The following is an 18301-nucleotide window of genomic DNA, read 5'->3' as shown; positions in this document are numbered from 1 at the left end:
TTATTTAGACTTAACGTGTGATACTGCTAGCATCACCACTGTTCTGTGAATACTACTACAGCCATTTAGAGGCAAGGCTAAAAAAGTAGGCCAAGTAATGCAAAATGCAGAACTCCTCACCCCCTGCAACTGACTGGTTTCATAACAATTACTAGCAGATTTCATGCAAAGGAATGTACTTCTCCTTAATAGCAAACATTTCACAAGGTTATATTTTAATTTAAATGCTTGTCCCACACACGGGGCAGAAAATGTGGGGCATACATATACAGTCTGTCCTCCATACCCACAGATTATGCATTGACAGATTCCACAATTCAGTTTGAAAATGTTCCAAAAACAAATTCCAAAAGGCAATCCTTAATTTTGCCATTATATATAATGTGTATTAATAACATTTCATCATTCTACCATGGCAATGCATATAGGAGGACATGGGCATTCATGAATGTTGGTACCTACTTTGGGGGAGAGGGGGAATTTGGGAATTATACCTCAGCTGATACCAAGGGCCCAATGTATCAATACATTAAAAGAACAGGCATTTTCAATACTTCTCTCTAGAACACTTTTGTGTAAAACAATTCGTATATTGTTTCATACACCTCATTCCTAAAGTTGTTGTCATTCAGCAAGGTAAAGCAACCTGCTTGCATTGACGAGAACTGGTGTCAGGGATGATATTTTTAAGCCATAGCTTAAAGGAGAGTACACATTACACTTCATTTTAAACTAGTGGTTCCCAATCTATGGTCCGTGGACCACCAGTGGTCCAAAAGAATGAAAATATGGTCTGTGACCTCAGCATTACTACACCGTTGCCTCGAAACCACATGGCAACAAGAGTGACTGATCTCGTGAAACCCTCTTTTAGTGTCATGGCAATGGGGTTATTGGGAGGGGAGAAGCCAACTACCCACGAAAGATTACTACTAGCACCACATCAGCTCTAAATTATTAAATATGGTTTTCTGAGGGCGAGCAGATAGTGACTACTGAGTGGCATATGTTCTGATGTGATCTATTCAATGCAATTTTCTGAATCAGCACTCCAAACAGAATCTAAAGTTGACCAAAAACTGATTTGTAACCCATTTGATACTAATGTTGGAGAGTGGTCCCTGGTCAATGTGGTCCCTGGTCAAAGTGGTTCCAGGTTAAAAAAAAAAAGGTTGGGAAACCACTGCTTTAGGCAGTTCTATTTGGTAAGTATGATAACCTCAACAATAAATGTGTTCCCCAAAACTATGAAAGGTGGAAGCTGCAGTAACTTCTTCAGCCTAATTCTTCTCTCTCTTGAAGCCATACATGTTAAGAAACAGGTGGGAGGACAGCAAAGACAGGGAATAGTTCAAGTGAAAGGAGGTGTTAGTTTTACGAAGATGTGATTTTAAGCATGTTTTAACTTTGTATTGTATGGTTTTATTTTGCTGTAAGCTGCCTTGAGTCTGCTTTTAGAGAAAGGGAGGGTAAATATATATTAAATAAATAAATAAATAAATTCTACTTTGACTAAACTTTCTAGATTTATACAAAGTATATATGGTATTTCCTCACAATCCTTTATAGCTACACAAGGCCTTGAAACACTTCCATGTGATTCATAATCTATGGATGTTTGAACTATAAAGCCTGAAATAAAATACTTGGAATATTTAAGCTTTTCACGAGTCTGCAATACTGCTGAGCATCCAGTCTACCCAGCTAAGAAAAAATATCAACTTTGGATAGATCCCAGATGCTTAACTGCCAGTAACACACGAGAGAAGATATATTCTTGATATATATGTATACTAGCGCATGTTGAACATTGTTAATATATAATGCTGCTGCCATCATCAGAATGCTGGAAGCTTTTTTCCTGTTTGTTTCTGGTTAGAACAGAGAAGTAGGAAAAGACCTATTTCTGCCAGTAACTTTTTAGCACAACTCCTACATGCGCGTATACTCAGAAGCAAAGCCTACAAAGTTCAATGAGATGCCACCAAAGTAACTTTGAGATTGCAGTTTTAAAGCAGAAATCAGTCACAATGTTGAAACAAGCTGCCATAAAGATTACAAATGTGTTTAATGTCACATGCACAACACAGCATTCGGTTTCAAATGCTTATCAATGATCACAAATCAGGTGGAAAGAAACCAGCTTTGGTTTGGGATTAAGTCCTCAAATTTCAGCCGTTACATCTGCTTTTAAGCTCCACAAATGTTTGCTTTTGTAGAAGGTAGGGAAATTGAATGAACTATTGCCACAAACGCAGATTTCAGAAGGGAAACAACTCAAAGACTAAGGATTTCAAAGACGTTTGCAAGATTAGTACAAATTTAAGCCAGAGTTTAAGCATTTGTTCCATCTTTTGAAATATTCTAACTAAGCAGTAATTATCAAATTATGAGGTCTGTATCTGAAAGTTAGTTGCCCATTTGGCAAACAAACACACATGCATCTAATTGCGGAGGGTGGTTCCAAATGAACCAACTAAGAGTCACAATGTCTTTCATTTGTGCTATTTTAAAATTAGATTTGGAGATTTGTTTTAGCCTCTTCTGATCATAACTTGGAAATTCTTCCCAAACACAGTATTTTTTTAGGAAGATAACATTTCTCCATAGGTACACACAGTAAAGAAACCCCTCTTCCATATGGTAACTTTTAAATTATATCCCACTGAGATAAGTATGATTTTCTCTGAAGTATGCAAACACAACCTAATACAAGTCATTTTTGGAGAACCAATTTTTTTAACCATCAGCAGCAAATGTGGTTTTTAAAAGATCTTGATGCAGTCTCGCTTATCACGTCAGAATGTTCTGTCAAACGGAAATCTGAAATTTATTTATGCTTTTGTTAGGGGAAAAAACAGTAATGATAATACTTGGATGGGAGAGGATAAATGTGATTACAAAAACAAAATGTTCTGTGTAGTAACAGCAGACAGACCAGAAGAACGCTGGCTTGTATTATGTTTTCACAATAATAAAAATCCCCATGTTCTTAGTGAATTCTATCCTATGGAGCTTTAACCTTATATGCTGACATGAAACTGTACTGGGTTTTGTTTTCTCATTCCTCACACTGACAAACTCTTATCTGCTTTAGCATTTGCACACCAGCATGACAAAATAAAATTAAGGACCTTTATTATTCTTCTCTTGGTAGTAGCTAAAGCTAGTTACAGCCCAGTTATAGTAGATTTAATCAAACGAAAGAGCCCCTGAGGACAATACGGTTTAGTCCCAATTATGTGTGTCGCGTATAGCCTAGAGTGCAGTCCCACAGACAATTAAATTACTTGAGTCTCATTGACAAGGGCAGTTAAATAGCCTGTTTGTAGCATTTGGACACCAAGATTTCTGGTGATTCAAGTTCTAAGCAAAATGAGTACACAGAGACTTTTGCCCAATTATGTATATTAAGCTCTCTAAATCAATGAAATGTATTTTAAGGTCAAACTGAAGGTCAACACAAACTAGCTAAAACTACAAAGTATACAGAAGTCAATGCTGCTATATATTTCATATTATGTGCCTTTCCATCAATTCACAACATGCTCAACAAACACTTGTTTTCTGAAACTACTGTGTCTGAAAACTGTTGTGGTTCATATAGACAACATAGGAATACAGGACAAAATCTGCCATGCAAGCAAAGAAACTGAACTTTGGGTTGCTGTGAGTTTTCTGGGCTGCATGGCCATGTACCAGAAGCATGCTCTCCTGATGTTTCACCCACATCTATAACAAGCATCCTCAGAGGATGCCTGCAATAGATGTGGGTGAAATGTCAGGAGAGAATGCTTCTAGGACATGGCCATACAGCCCAGAAAACTCACAGCAACCCAGTGATTCCTGCCATGAAAGCCTTCGACAAAATTGAACTTTCTCCAAGGCCCCACTAGTGTTTCCAGCAAGCTGATGAGAACAGAACTGGGGAGAAGGGTGAATCATGAATTAAATCAAATTACAACTCTGCTTTGTTCATGATTCTTGTCATTGAAGGGAAGGATGTTTTGCTCAATGATTTGCTTATGAGGGAAGCACTCCAAAAACAATCTTTGAAAGGTGTTTCATCACCACCTCTTCTAAACTAAGACTTCAACTACAATTAGGTCAATGAACATGACCTCGAATGCTTGGAATCACCTAAGTGTCACATCTCTATGAACCCTGGAAATGCATAGGATCAGAATGGAATAAGAAATTAGCAAACCCTTGCACCACAAAATAGTTCATATTTTTTGTGTTACTTGATAGGTAAAGACTAGTGTTTACATTATGAAGGTGTATTTAAATCCAAATGTGTGATTGTAAACATTCAGTGCTATCTAAGACTGAAACAGTGCTATAAAAATTGTCCTAATTATCAAAGGCATGCAAGATGTTAGCATTGCTTTAAGTTTATATTTAGTACCAAAAGGCAGCAAACAAACCTGTGCTAATGTGAAGGCTAACAAATTTTATATGGCATCATCTTTCATAGACTATAGCCTATTTGCATCAGACAGGCTGCATTCCATGAATGCTGGTGCCAATAAAAGATGATCATCTTTATGCTGCTACAAGACTCCTTTTGTTGGTTTCACTGTGACAGGCCACCACCCTTGAAAAGTGGACTAAAAGAAAACAATTGGCACTCATTTCTGTTGAAGAGGGTAGTTGTGTACCAGTAGCATTAAATCATGAATGGATGTCAGGCATAAAATCTGGCCATCTAGCTTATTTTCCGACCTCCCCCCCCCCCCCCCGCCCCCATATTTATACATCACATTTAAGCTTCCAAAATCTCCTCCACCGCCACGTAAATAAAACCCCTTTGATCCATACTTCAGTTCAGTTATTATTGGCTCCAAACAGTGAAACAGTAGGAAGGTGGTCTCAAGTGTTTAGCTCTGCGTGCTTCCAGCTGCATAATGAACGGTGCTGTATACTTTGGGTTATATGACTGAAGCAATCAGTTGCTGATGGCTGTACCTATTGTGGTAACTGACACCACGGCCATAAGCACATGCACTTGGAAGTAAATCCAGTTAATTTCCAATGGAACCACTTCAGAGGGTTTCACAGGGTCAGTAAAATAGTATCTTTATTGGGACCGAGCAATAGTTACCATGCAGGCATGAACATGAGCTGGTCCTAATAAAGTGGCATTTGAAGATAAGTGGGGAGCTTACTGACCCCGTGGATTTGGTTATAATGGAGTGAGGTGGCAGCCCAATGTTTATTTCCAAAGACTTTCCCACCAAAGCTCATGAGATTAGAGAAGTCAATGGGAGGAATGTGACACTGGGATGATAGTGTAAGAAGTGACTCAAATGACTTAGTGAGGTATGTTGTGGTGCTCATGCTTGGAATATATACAAATCCCATGTGAGTCATCACAAATACATCAGAGTAGCTTTTGGCACCTTACAAATGACTAGAGCCCACTTCAGTAGGTAAGTGAGCCATTCTCCTTGTTGGCAAACAATCTAGTATGCACTACACACACAAGGCGTGAGATTTTGTAACCATGTCATGCCTGTTTTAAAAATACGTTTGTGTTTTCAATTTGTGAAGTCTTACTGCTAAGCATGTGTGTTTTTAAATGAAACTATCCTTGTGTACAGAGGTGAACAGCTCTCTGCAGAGATCTGACGTACTCAACCGAGCACGTGAGTTTGATGTCACAGCAAATCAATGAAAGTGTCACAAGAAACCGTGACATGAAACCAGACCTCTTCCATTTGTGCCTGTATTTACAAACCCAGCATTGATAGATGCTGATCACACTTCAGATCTCATCTCTGGGCACTGGAGATACAATAAACATTCCTTTCACTGTCCTGATCTACCAGCAAGCCACAGGAGAGCCTTGGACAATACAAGACATGAGGGCCATGTATTAATGTGTGAAGGGAAGTCATGGGGAGGAGGGAGCAGGCTTGTTTTCTGCTGCCCTGGAGAAGGACGCAAAACAATGGCTTCAAACTACAGGAAAGGAGATTCCACCTGAACGTCAGGAAGAACTTCCTAACTATGAAAGCTGTTCAGCAGTGGAACTCTCTGCCCCAGAGTGTGGTGGAGGCTCCTTCTTTGGAGGCTTTTAAACAGAGGCTGGATGGCCATCTGTCAGGGTGCTTTGAATGCGATTTCCCTGCTTCTTGGCAGGAGGTTGGACTGGATGGCCCACGAGGTCTCTTCCAACTCTATGATTCTATGCCCAGGAGAAGTAAGGACCAGGCACCAAGCACTTCTCCTTGGGTTGGATTTCTACAGTGGTGGCAGGAGCCTAAACACCCTGAAGGCAACAGATCCTGACTGGTCTTGGAAGTGAAGCAAAGTCAGGCCTACTTAGTAACCGGACCTACAGATATTTCAGAGGAAGGGGAAGGCTTGCCACCTCCTAAGGCTCCTTCCCTAAGTAAGAATCACTCTCTGGAAGGCATGAAGTTGCAAGAAGTCAGCAAAGAGAGGCACAAAGGCCACTCTCTTGGACCCATCATTCAACAGATCTGCAGGGCATGTTGTGCACATGACCCACACACATGTCATTAGGGGGTGCCTCTTGGAAATCAAGAAAGTGCCCTTTGCCTACTTTATTGCAGGAGCAAACCTTTGATTCATACTCCTTAACTACCAGTGGCATAGTGGGTTAAACCCCTGTGCCGGCAGGACTGAAGACCGACAGGTCGCAGATTCGAATCCGGAGAGAATGTGGATGAGCTCCCTCTATCAGTTCCAGCTCCTCATGCGGGGACATGAGAGAAGCCTCCCACAAGGATGATAAAACATCAAATCATCCGGGCATCCCCTGGGCAATGTCCTTGCAGACGGCCAATTCTCACACCAGAAGCGACTTGCAATTTCTCAAGTTCCTCCTGATACCACAAAAAACAAAAAAACTACCATCACTGCCCTGTCCCGTTTTCAAGGACCCTACCAACTTCAAGGCACCTTAAAAAGTCTACAGTTGTGGGGAACAGGCCAGTATACGAGGGGGAGGTGGTTTCCTGGCAGCATCCTATGCCCAAACGCCCCCACCTGCTTCCCTGCGCGGATCCCCTTCCCTTCCAGCAGAGGCTGGATGGCCATCTGTCGGGGGTGCTTCGAATGCAATTTCCCTGCTTCTTGGCAGGGGGTTGGCCTGGATGGCCCATGAGGTCTCTTCCAACCCTGTGATGCGATTATTGCCTTCCCCTCCTCCCTCCTCCTCCTCCTCCTCCTCCTCCGCCCTTCCTAAGCAGTGACACCCCGGGGCTGAGCCGTGGAGCCCGTTTGGTCCCGGAAGACCAAGGCTGCCTGTCTCTCGGTGCGCGCCTCTCTCTTCCTGGGGGGCTCGGGGCTCCTCCGTTCCGTTCCTGGCCAGGGGCTTGGCGGGCGGCCCTCTTCCTTCCCTCGCGGAGACCCAGGGGGTTGCCTTGCCTTGCCTGGCAAGCGCTCCCTCGGGGACTACTTACAGCCTCTCGGCGTTCCTGGGGATGGCCCTGGGCACGGCTTTGAGTCCCAGCCCGTGGCAGTCCACGTTGGGGCCGGAGCAGGTACACTTCCCGGGGCATCCTCCGGCGGGCAGGCACAGGGCGGCGCTCCACAAGGCCAGCACGAGGCAGAGCTGCCCCGCCGACGGCATGCTCGCCTCCCTCCCGCTCCGCTTCCTTCCTTCCTTCCTCGCTCGCTCGCAATCGGGGCAGCAGCAAAGGCAGCCCAAGCCCGCCTCGACGCCCAAGGCTCTCAGCAGCCCGGCGCCACGGAAGGCATCCCTTGTCAACACCTTCCAAGGCAGCCCACGCTCCCTCCCGCCGCTCAGGGTCCCTCCGCTGTTGCTCCAGGTGAAGGCGCTCCTCCTTAGCAGCCCCGGCGGCGGAGGCGCTCGCTCGCCCAGCCCGGTATGGCCCTTGGCAGACAAGGAGCAGGAGGCGAGCGCGGATCCGGCGCGGAAGAAGCAGGAGGAGACACAACCCGGCGCGCTCCCCGCCTCGCCTCCATGCACTGGGCAAAGCCAGCCAGGCAGCCAAGCAGGCAGGCAGGCAAGCGAGCGGGCGCCCCAGGAGCCGCCGCCGCCGCCGCCCCCTCCCCTCCCCAAAAGAACACCTCCGCCGCCCATTGGCCGGCGCCACGCTGACGTCACCAAACTTTGGAACTTTGGCAGGGAAAGGTAGGGCCCAAAGTTTGGGCAGCGCGGCGGCGGGTGGAGCGGCGAGGGGGCTTCCCTCCGGCCCTGGCCAAGCCCAGCCCAGCACAGCCCCGTCCCAAACGCAGGCAGACCCCCCCATTACAGACCACGCACACTTAAGAACGGGGCTGAGGCAACAGGCACGGAGAGAAATCTGCGCATAGGAACTGGAAATCACCCCTGGAAAAGTTGTCTTCATGGGGAAAGGGGTCTCCGCTGAAGCTTTCTCACCAACCCCTGTTTGCACAACAACAACAATCTGTATTTGTACCCCGCCACCATCTCCCCGAAGGGGACTCGGAGCGGCATACATGAGGCCAAGCCCAGCAGTATAGGACAGCAACATACAATATAAACAACGAAATAACATCACAATCAAAATAAACCAATCAAATAAAATAAATAATACAAAACAACATAATAGGAAATCAAACACAGAAGCCAAATGGTTTCAAAATCCAATTGTCCCAGGAACAGAAAGTGAGGGGAAACCGTCTGAACAGGGTCTTACACTGCAAAACAAGCACCACAGGGATGCTGGCCCTCCCTGTGCAACCCACAGTGAAAATATACCAGGGTTGAATGAAAAGTAATGCCTCCCCCTTCGGTACTTGGGTTTGGATGGGAATATTTTGCTTGCGAAACTCGGTGGCTGCTGTCACAGGACATCCAACTTTTTGTCAGCAAGTCAGATGTCCTCACCTCAACATCTTTAAACTTGCTTGTACAGACATCCCAGTATTTCTTACTCTCTCCACTGGTGTGGAATTTGCATGACTCTGCCCACTGCCTCTCCCATAGGAAACTACTCTAATATATGGCACACAGCTAACAGATGATCAACATACTAGAGAGGTTTGGGGAGAATTCACCATGATTTATAAAACCTCATCACACTAGAGAATGAATGTGGTTGCTGTTTCCTGCAGAATTCTGGGGTTTGTAGTTTAAGGAGGAGCCATTAACAGCTGCAGTAAACTACAAACCCCAGAATTCTGCAGGAGGCATTTTGGAGTTGTAGGTACTGGGTTTTATCATTCACTTGTGATCAATGAACACTCTGATCTCCCCCAAAGGTGGAATTGGCCCAAACTTGGCACACTGATCCACCCATGACCAGCAAAAAATACTGGAAGTCTTTGGGGAAAATTAACATTGATTTGGGGGAGTTGTAGTTCACCTACATCCAGAGAGCACTGTGAATCCAAACACCGATGGCTCTGAATCAAACTTGGCACACCTGATATGCTGAAATTTGATTACTGGAGGGGTTTGGGGGGAACTGACCTTCCTTTCTGGGAGTTGTAGTTCACACAACTGGTGTGAACTACAACTTATATTGAATTTGTAAGTTGAAACTATGACCTCCACGAATGATGGACCTAAACCTGAACATACAGAACCCCCATGACTAACTCAACCTACTGGAGGAGTTTGTGGAGACTGACTCACCATAATGGGAGTTGTAGTTTACCCTACAGCCAGAAAGCACACTGAACCCCACCGATGATGCATCTGGAGTAAACTTGCCCAACATAACAAACTTCAAGTACAGATGGAGTTTCTTGGGTTTAACCTGGCATGATGTGAGTTGTAGTTCACCCACAACCTTATCTATTTTGTACAGTTTTTAAAAATGACTTTTTCAAATAACTTGGGCAATGCTGGGTACACAAGCTGTGTGTGTGTGTGGCTGGAGTTACACTTAAAAATGTACCTGTTTCAACTTACAAATTCAAATTAAGAACAAACCTACAGAAGCTATCCTGTTTGTAACTTGGAGACTGCCTGTAAATGCCTTAACTGGCAGCACATTGAGGGTGCTTGATTACAGGGGGAAGCGAGAGGGCCACAGCCCTGTTGACTCCAGCAGGCAGTTGACAGGGTGCCTTGGGTTGCCCCTACACTATAGAATGAATGTCATTTGGTATAACTTTCAATGCCATGGCTCAATGCTGTGGAATAAAAGTATTGGGAATTGTGAAAGCTCTTTAGCCTTTCCTGCCCTAGAGTGCTGGTGCCTCACCAAACTACAATTCTCCCCATAGCATTGCATTGAGCCATGGCAGTAAAAGTGGTGTCAAACCGCATTTATTCTCACAGTGTAGAGGCATCACAGGGCTGCCACCAGTCAAAGCCACCCTGCCAGCAATTTAAAGGGTGCCTCTGAGCATGAACAGAGTGCTGGTCTCTTCCTGCTGTATGGCCTTATCTGGGCTAGAACCCCTATAAAAGGGCCCCTTCTGCAAACAGTTAACAATCCTGCTTAAATTAAAATAATGTTTACCTGCTGGTGAAAGAAGAGAAATGATACACCCTCTCATATGAGGGAGCTCCATAACTAATTTGCTTGTACCCATCCACCCAGGACTCCAACAAGTAAGACATGGACAGAAACCTCCTATGCTCTTCGTCTCAGTACATTAGCCAGAGGAGCGCTGATGTTTATGTTCTCTCTGGTCTGTCTCATGGCTGATCTCCTGATCTCAAAGGGAATCATTGTGTTCACAATAGTATCTTCTTCTGGCCTTCATCCATGATGTCTGCAGGCCCTATCACGCTGCAGTGTTAGATCACTCTACAACATCCCACTTTAACTGCCCTGGCAACATTCCGTGGAATTCTGGGCTTTGAAGGAGGCTCAAAGTTTGCTAATGTGGAGTAATTGTGCTTTAACACTGTAATGTGGCATGCCCCTAACAGCAATCAGAGGACTTCTTCTATCTGAAACTGTGATTCTTTATTCCTGCATGGCAGTGGGTTGGACTGGATGACCCTTATGATCTTTTACAGTTCTATGAATCTATGATATTGAATGTATTTGCAGGGCTATCTCCTGTCAAAGACCAGCCCCCAACTTCTCACTTGAAGATTGACTGCTATTCTGTAAGCAAAGCAAAGGAGCAAATTGCCTGGAGCCACATAAATAGTCTCACTCATTTCAATCCTGAGACCACCTCAATGGCCAGAGACATTGAATCTTTTCCTCTTCAATTAATGTAGTCTGTTAGTACTTACAAGTATAATATCTCTGAGCACTGCTAAGACGTTTTAGTGGACTGCTTTAAAATGATGGTTGTAAGTGTGATCTGATAGACAGTTCTCTTCCACTACAAAGCCATAATGTCTGCTGTGATCTGACCCCAGCCATTTTTCCTTGAGTGGGGGTTGACCAAAGGTGTTCTGTTGTCAAGAAAAGTGCCCAATGTCATCTCTCCTCTTGTTGAATCTTACTTAAAATAGCTTCTGTTGTTTCTGACAGAAGTAGGTTAGCTGGAGGGACCCAAAGCAAGTCACAGAAGACATATTGGATCCTGTGAGTCAAAGTCCTAAAAAGTAGCTTTTCCAAGATCTGTAGCATTAATAGAATTAAGCATCCCTGGGTGACTTAGGTATACCTGCTGGGGAAAGGGCAACAAGTTGTGTTTGGCAAGCCATAATGCTTCCAGCCTGATCCTCTATCTGCAAGGGAGGGAAAATAGCAAGACTAATAATTGCAATGATATTCATTTATTAAAATATTTATATTCTGTTTTATAACCAAAGGTCCAAGGCCATCTTACATTGTACAGTATTAAGTATAAACAATAAAAGGTTTACAGTATAAAACATATTCAGTTATCTGACAAATTCGAACTGAAGGAGGACAGCCCTCTCAGAACAAGCTAAAATTATGTAGAACAGCATGAATAGTAGTAGTTAGTTGTAATACTAATCTTCCTTACAAGGTTGTTGTAAGGATAACCGAAACACTTGACACCATGTGCAACTCTTATACCAGTCTGGATGTTTAAGCCGTTGAAGACAACATAAGTCAAGCAGTGTAGACATGTAGTATAACTCATTTCTTTCTTTCACTTCTTTTGTGTTTCTTATTTGAGATACATACATTTCCAAAAACCGCCCCCTCCATCCCACCCCCAAATAAGTTAACAATGTTTATTACATTTTTTCATGTCAAAAAGTGATCTTCTGGTTGTCACAAAGGATTTAGAGTGGATGCCCTGGTTATGGAGATCAGAGGAAACCCTGAAATGACACATACACCCAAAACACTTTTGCTAGTATAGTAATAAGTCCTGTATGTTTCATTACTTTCCATTTTCAGCTTGCTTTCATTTGGTATTGATGCCTAGAAATCATGCATACCTGAACCTCTGAATTGTGATTTTTTTCCCCCTCACCAGAAGAAATGAAGTTCTGGTGGGACCACAAAGAACAGAAGGACTCTGGAGATGGGGAGCACAATGAGGGTAATGAGAAGAAATAAATATATGAATTATAGAGATTGTATTTCATAGTATAATGGAATGGAAATGTAATACATTTTTTTAAAAAAAATACTGGTTGAGTTGTTCTGTAAGAAACAAACAGGACTGATCCACCATATAGCATGGTGCCAGGGTCTCATTGGAGGGCAGATGCTGGGTTCAGACAAGAGAGGCAGAACCTTCTCCATTCTACTTGAAACCACCAACCATTCCCCTGTGCTGGGGAAACACAGGCGTATATCACTCACAACCTTATTGGTGACTAGAGCAAGGTAGCCCTCCATGTCTCCATGGTGGAAGCTCTCTTCCTGACACAGTGCCAATCCATGTAAGAGCAAAGGAGCTCATCATCTTGTGCTTCACTTCAGTTGGCCAAATGTCTTGGGCCAGGGCTAGGAAAATGTTATAAAGAAACAGATGTATGTGATAATAGATCTAATTTTAAAAGGCATGGTCAATTGTCTTTCCTCTTCTCACCTTCTAGTACTGGTTCTACAGGTCACAGACTGACATAAAGCACATTGTTGGGAAGAGATAATAACTAAATTGCAAAAGAAATTTGAAGCATTTCTTTAAGAAACAGAAAATGGCATTCGTATACAGTTGGCCCTTAGCATCTGCTAGAGTTTGATTCCAGGACCTCCCCCCCCCCCCCCCCCACTATGGATATCAACATGTGTGGATACTCGAGTGCAATTATATTCAATGACATAGTCCACCATTCTTTAATCCAGGATTGATAAAGGAAGTACCCTTTCACTCAGCTTAAACTGTGGAATTCATTGCAATAGAAAGTTAAATGTATGCAACTTTAAAAAAAGAATGGATGATTTCATGGAGAAAGAGCTCAAATTCAATGGAAACAATAGTCTATCTAAGCATGTTCAATATGTGGTTCCTCCAGTAATAGAACCAGAATACGTATTTCAAAATATCAGTTGCAGTCACATAAACTGAAGGGCACTCTTAGTCTCTTGTCTTGCTTGTGAACTTTCAAGAGGTAACTATCTGATCTCTGTGGAAACAGGATGTTGGTATAGGACCCATTCAAAGAATTATCATGGTATTATTCTACTTTAAGTACCATGGGTCTGTTCTCTAGAATCCTGGGAATGACCATGGATAGATCTGGCAGTTAAAATAGAATAATAATACTATAATAATATAGTGTGCATGCCCTATGGTCTAATTCTGAAAGGCTCTTTAAAAAAAACCCATACACATTTCCTAGGCTTGCTATAAATTGACAGTAAGGTACACATACATCACAGCACACTATAGTTCTGAGGGCCTTCCTCCACCCCTGCCCCCATGTGCCTGTTTTGTTATCCCACCAATGCTTTCCAAAATAATCACTGATTTTGGAACAGGACATATAGCTCCTAATTTAGCAGATCCAGCACTTCACATTAAGGTACATAAAATTCACCCCTGAAGATGTGTGAAAGTTCTTTTTTCCCCCTACCTGGGTGTGTATTTTCTTATGTACTGTTTTCCAGGCACAAACAGCATTAGGGAAAACCACCCAACATGTCAAACTTTTATACAGAATTCTCAAGTTTCAGAACTTCCAAGAAAAATCATAGGTTTGTTGTATTTTTTTTCTCCACTCTTTTACTCCCCTCTGGTGGTAGAAATGCTTTATATTTTTAACCAGCCTTAACTTTTCCCATTGGTAGTCATGTGAAAGTAATCACAGTGCTTCCCAACTCATCCTTAGACTATAACTCCATTCTGTTCAACTGCTGAATTGAGGCATCAAGTAAGATCAACTTTCAAACAATGTAATATGTACTTATCAGTTTCTTTTATCCAATATTTATCATGTCAGAAGCAAGTTAAAATGCATTTAAAAACACAAAGTTTATTTTTTAAGAGATTGGCATTATGCTAAATGTCCTTTGACCAAAATCTGGCCACTTGCAGTGCCTCTAGTGTGAAGGTCCTCCATTGTGCGTGTGGCAGGGCTCAGGTTGCATTGTAATAGGTGGTCTGTAGTCTGCTCTTCTCTGAACTCACATGTCGTGGTCTCCACTTTGTAGCCCCATTTCTTAGAGTTAGTTCTGCATCCTATGGTGCAAGAGCACAGCCTGTTCAGCACCTTCCAGGTCGTCCAATCTTCTGTGTGCCCAAGAGGGAATTTCTCATCTGATATCAGCCACTGATTGAGGTTCCAGGTTTTAGTCTGCCACTTCTGAACTCTTGCTTGCTGAGCTGTTCCTGCAAGTTTCTCTGTAGATCTTAGGAAGCTGTTTCTTGATTTAAGGCATTGGCATGCTGGCTGATATCTGAACAGGGGATGGACTGAAGATGTCAATGCCTTGTATCAGATACAACTATATAGCTCTCTAACTGTTCACCAGAAAAATTACCTAATGGGATATGGAATCATTGTGACAGGCAATACTTCCAAATGGGGTTCTCTCACAGAGCTGAAGTCACTAAAGAAATAGAGTTATATCCATACTACATTATTACAACTGTTTGATGCCACTGCCATAGCTCTTCCTGGGATATCTAGTTTGGCAAACTTAGATTTTCCCTGCTAGATAAATTTACAGTTATCTTCCTCCCAGAACTGTTGTACTGGAACTATCTAACTGAGAAATGTGAAACCTCTTTAAACTATAAACCACATGGTCCTGTAAAGTGCAATGAAACAGACATATAACCATGCAGGTTAGGTGCACACTTATGGCTTCCTTTAGGCAGAGATACGAGGCAAGAAAATAAGTTTCTCAAGTCTATTGCCAAGGGTCCCAAAGATTGAGCAGCAGCATTTCTTTGGTTAAATCAGCTAATATGAATGTCCTTGGGGTATTTTTTTTTTAATGATTGCCTGGAAATAAGAACCTTTTTCTATCTTAGAGTTTACAACAGAACAAGGCAGCTGTGATTACAGACACTTTCTTTCTCCTTTCTTCCCCTTCTGACCAAACTTAAGGTTTTCTTGGTATGCAGCTGCATACTACATGGGGGTTGAGGGAAGTTCTTAATGGGAATACAACATGTGGGAAGAGACAGCTTATAGACTTCTGTTCCAAGCGTGAACAAAAGTCCTCTTCTGCCCAGACTGTGGACATCAGAGTAAAGGTCCCACAGGCACCAACAGGAAATCTCTCCCTAAGTGCTCTGGCCATTCAACTCACACTGAGGAGAGATCTATGATCTCCTCTCAACATGTGCTGCATCTTCATTAAGTGCACACCCTCATTCATGCAATTATGTTTTTAAGGAAACATAGTTGCAGATTGCATTTAACATAATATGGTGTTGTTGTGAGCTTTGGTGACCCTAAAATTGGAGACCTTCAAGAGCCTTAGCAATTGAGCCCTGTTGAGGTCTTGCAAACTGTGGGCCGTGGCTTCCGTGACTGATGCTGGCTCTACACTGTAGAATTAATGCGTTTGACAGCACCTTTACTGCCATGGCTCAATGCTATGAAATCCTGGACTTTGTAGTTTGGTGAGACACCAGAATTCCTTAGCAGAGAATGATAAAGGCCTGGTAAAACTACAACTCCCGGGATTCCACAGCATTGTACCATGACAGTTAAAATGGTGTCAAACAGCATTAATTCTACAGTATACAGCCAGCCTCACTCACCCCACCACTTCCTCTTTTCCTACTGTCTTCCACATTACTATCATGATTAACATTTTCACTGAGTCTTCTCATCTCAAGATGTGTCCAAAGTACAGCAGTCTCAGTTTGGCATCTAAAGAGAGGTTTAAGTTGGTGACAGGGAATAAATAATAATAATAAACTTTATTTATACCCTGCTACCATCTCCCCAAAGGCACTCAAATATAGTTGCTTTAACTGACAGAATGCCATTCATGCATGTGAAGCTTAATAGGGCACTGGAGTGCTTTCCATAAAGAGATGACAGTCTAAGGAAGAGAACGGAAACATAGCAGTGGGACAAAAATGGAAGAAGAAAGAGTCAGGTGAAAGGAAGGACAGATGTCAGCAACCACAGTTATACCTACTCAGGCTTTTCATTGCAGATCATGTTCAGGTGAAAGCAATTTGACAGGCTTTTCATGCCTCAGCATAGCTTCCAACCCCACCCTGCTGCACCTTCATCCAAAGTGATCCCAACTGCATTCTGGTTGGTCATCAGGTTTATCTAGAAGCCATTGCTTAGCAGGTTTATCCACTATAGCTTTTTCTTTTTGACCCTGTCACTGATGGGCAGGACCCAATGCCATTAAATATGTACTACAAGTCACGTTTAAACAAAAATAATGCATTTATTAAATGCACAGTGTAGTTAGGCAACATCAGAGTGAGTGATTAGGTAAAACTGGAAACATGTTTATTTTTTCCAAACCTTCAAAAGAACAAGCTATAATTCACCCATAAATATAGCCATATTGTATTAATTAGTACCTTAGGAGTAGTTTTAAAACACAACTTGCAGATGAAATATTATCTTCTGTACTCACATGTTCAGCTATCGAATTCTCAGTGCTTTAAATGTAAACATTAAATTCTTTTATGACTTTATAAAGTAAATGGAATATGGCAGAGTGAGTAGTGCTGTGCGCCTTCAAGTCATTTCCACCATATGGTGACCCAATGTAATTCTACCATGGTTTTCTTGGTAAAAATTTGTTCAGGAGGGGGTTGCTATTTGCCTTCCTCTGATGCTGAGAGAGTGTGACTCCTGGTGAGTTTCCACTATTGAATGAAGATATGAATTCTGGTCTGCAGTGAGTATATACATGTCCAAATCAAAAATGTGTATTTGCTAATACATGTATGAAAGTCTCAAGCAGAATTAATATGGCACCGTTCTCTTTAAAACTCAGAGGCCAGAAAACTATCGTTTCATATTCTAGGGTTCCGGTTTTACAGTCAAGGGCATATTTCCACATATGAGTCTCACCTGTGTCTCAGACTGTGATGACTTCCTAGCAGCAAGCTCTTCTTGCCATGCTGAAAAGGCCAGGAAAATAAGCAACCACCAGTGGAACTGAGTGGAAAAAAAAACACCAAAGAGAATGACAAACTCAGGACAGTTATTCAAAATATTACACAAAACAAACTGTTCTGTGCTCATAATAAAGAAAAGAACCTCTTCTCTGGACAACCTGTCAGCCCCCAATTCCATTGTTTGGCAAGCATGGGCTGGCCTCACCTGAAAAAAAGTAAAAGGAAGAAAAGGATAAGGCAAGTGGATCTGATTAAGAAAGTAATGAAGAAGCATATACAGTGAATGTTCTTAAGGATAAAGAATGTCCTAAGGAGTAGAAAATTAATTACAGAGTGAGCCTAACCCCAAGATCTGGATTAGGGATCACGTTTATTCCCATGGGAGTCAATAGGCACCAAACAGGGGCATTCTGGAGCCAGAATAATAATAATACACTTTGTTTATATTACTCTTCATCTCCCTGAAGGGATTCAGAACGAATTACAATACACATGAGGCAAAAATTCAGTGCCTTTTTATACACACAGTGTGCAACGATATACAGCACAGACAAAGGTAAAGGCCTTCCCCTTTTTCCATCTCTGGCGTCTGGAGGTGATGCTCAACTTTGGCCATGGGGAGGTGCTCTTGTTCCATTTTCCATGCCAAGGAATCTGTTGTTCATGGACATCTCAGACTGTGTTGCTGGCATATCTGCATATCTGCATGGAGTGCCCTTTTACCTTCACCCTGACTTGCAGCTTTGAACTGCCAGCCTTCTGATTAACAGCTTTTCCTGCAGCTAGATGTTTAACCCGGAAGGTAGAGGTTAGTTGAGATGTAGTATATCCAAAGCCCCATAAGTACCCTGAGATCAGCCTTCAGCAACGTTACTCTGAAGTAGCAATTTATTTTCTATTACTTTCCATGAAAAGATTTTTAAACATGATAGACCAGGTTCAA

At 42.7% G+C, this 18301-nt stretch overlaps 1 protein-coding gene across 1 annotated transcript in view; it reads right to left on the bottom strand.

Moving 5' to 3' along the window:
• The window catches only part of SLIT3 (slit guidance ligand 3), a 541141-nt gene extending 533143 nt beyond the window's left edge, over positions 1-7998 (bottom strand). Inside the window, exon 1 of the mRNA XM_060765012.2 lies at positions 7434-7998. Within this exon, the coding sequence (XP_060620995.2) occupies positions 7434-7603 (170 nt within the window). The 5' untranslated portion in view covers positions 7604-7998. The remainder of the gene's footprint in view (positions 1-7433) is intronic.
• Positions 7999-18301: the final 10303 nt, after the last annotated feature.

Source organism: Anolis sagrei, chromosome 2 (assembly GCF_037176765.1).
Source record: "Anolis sagrei isolate rAnoSag1 chromosome 2, rAnoSag1.mat, whole genome shotgun sequence".
Taxonomy (NCBI): Eukaryota; Metazoa; Chordata; class Lepidosauria; order Squamata; family Dactyloidae; genus Anolis; species Anolis sagrei.
This window is presented reverse-complemented; position numbering and strand designations above follow the sequence as displayed.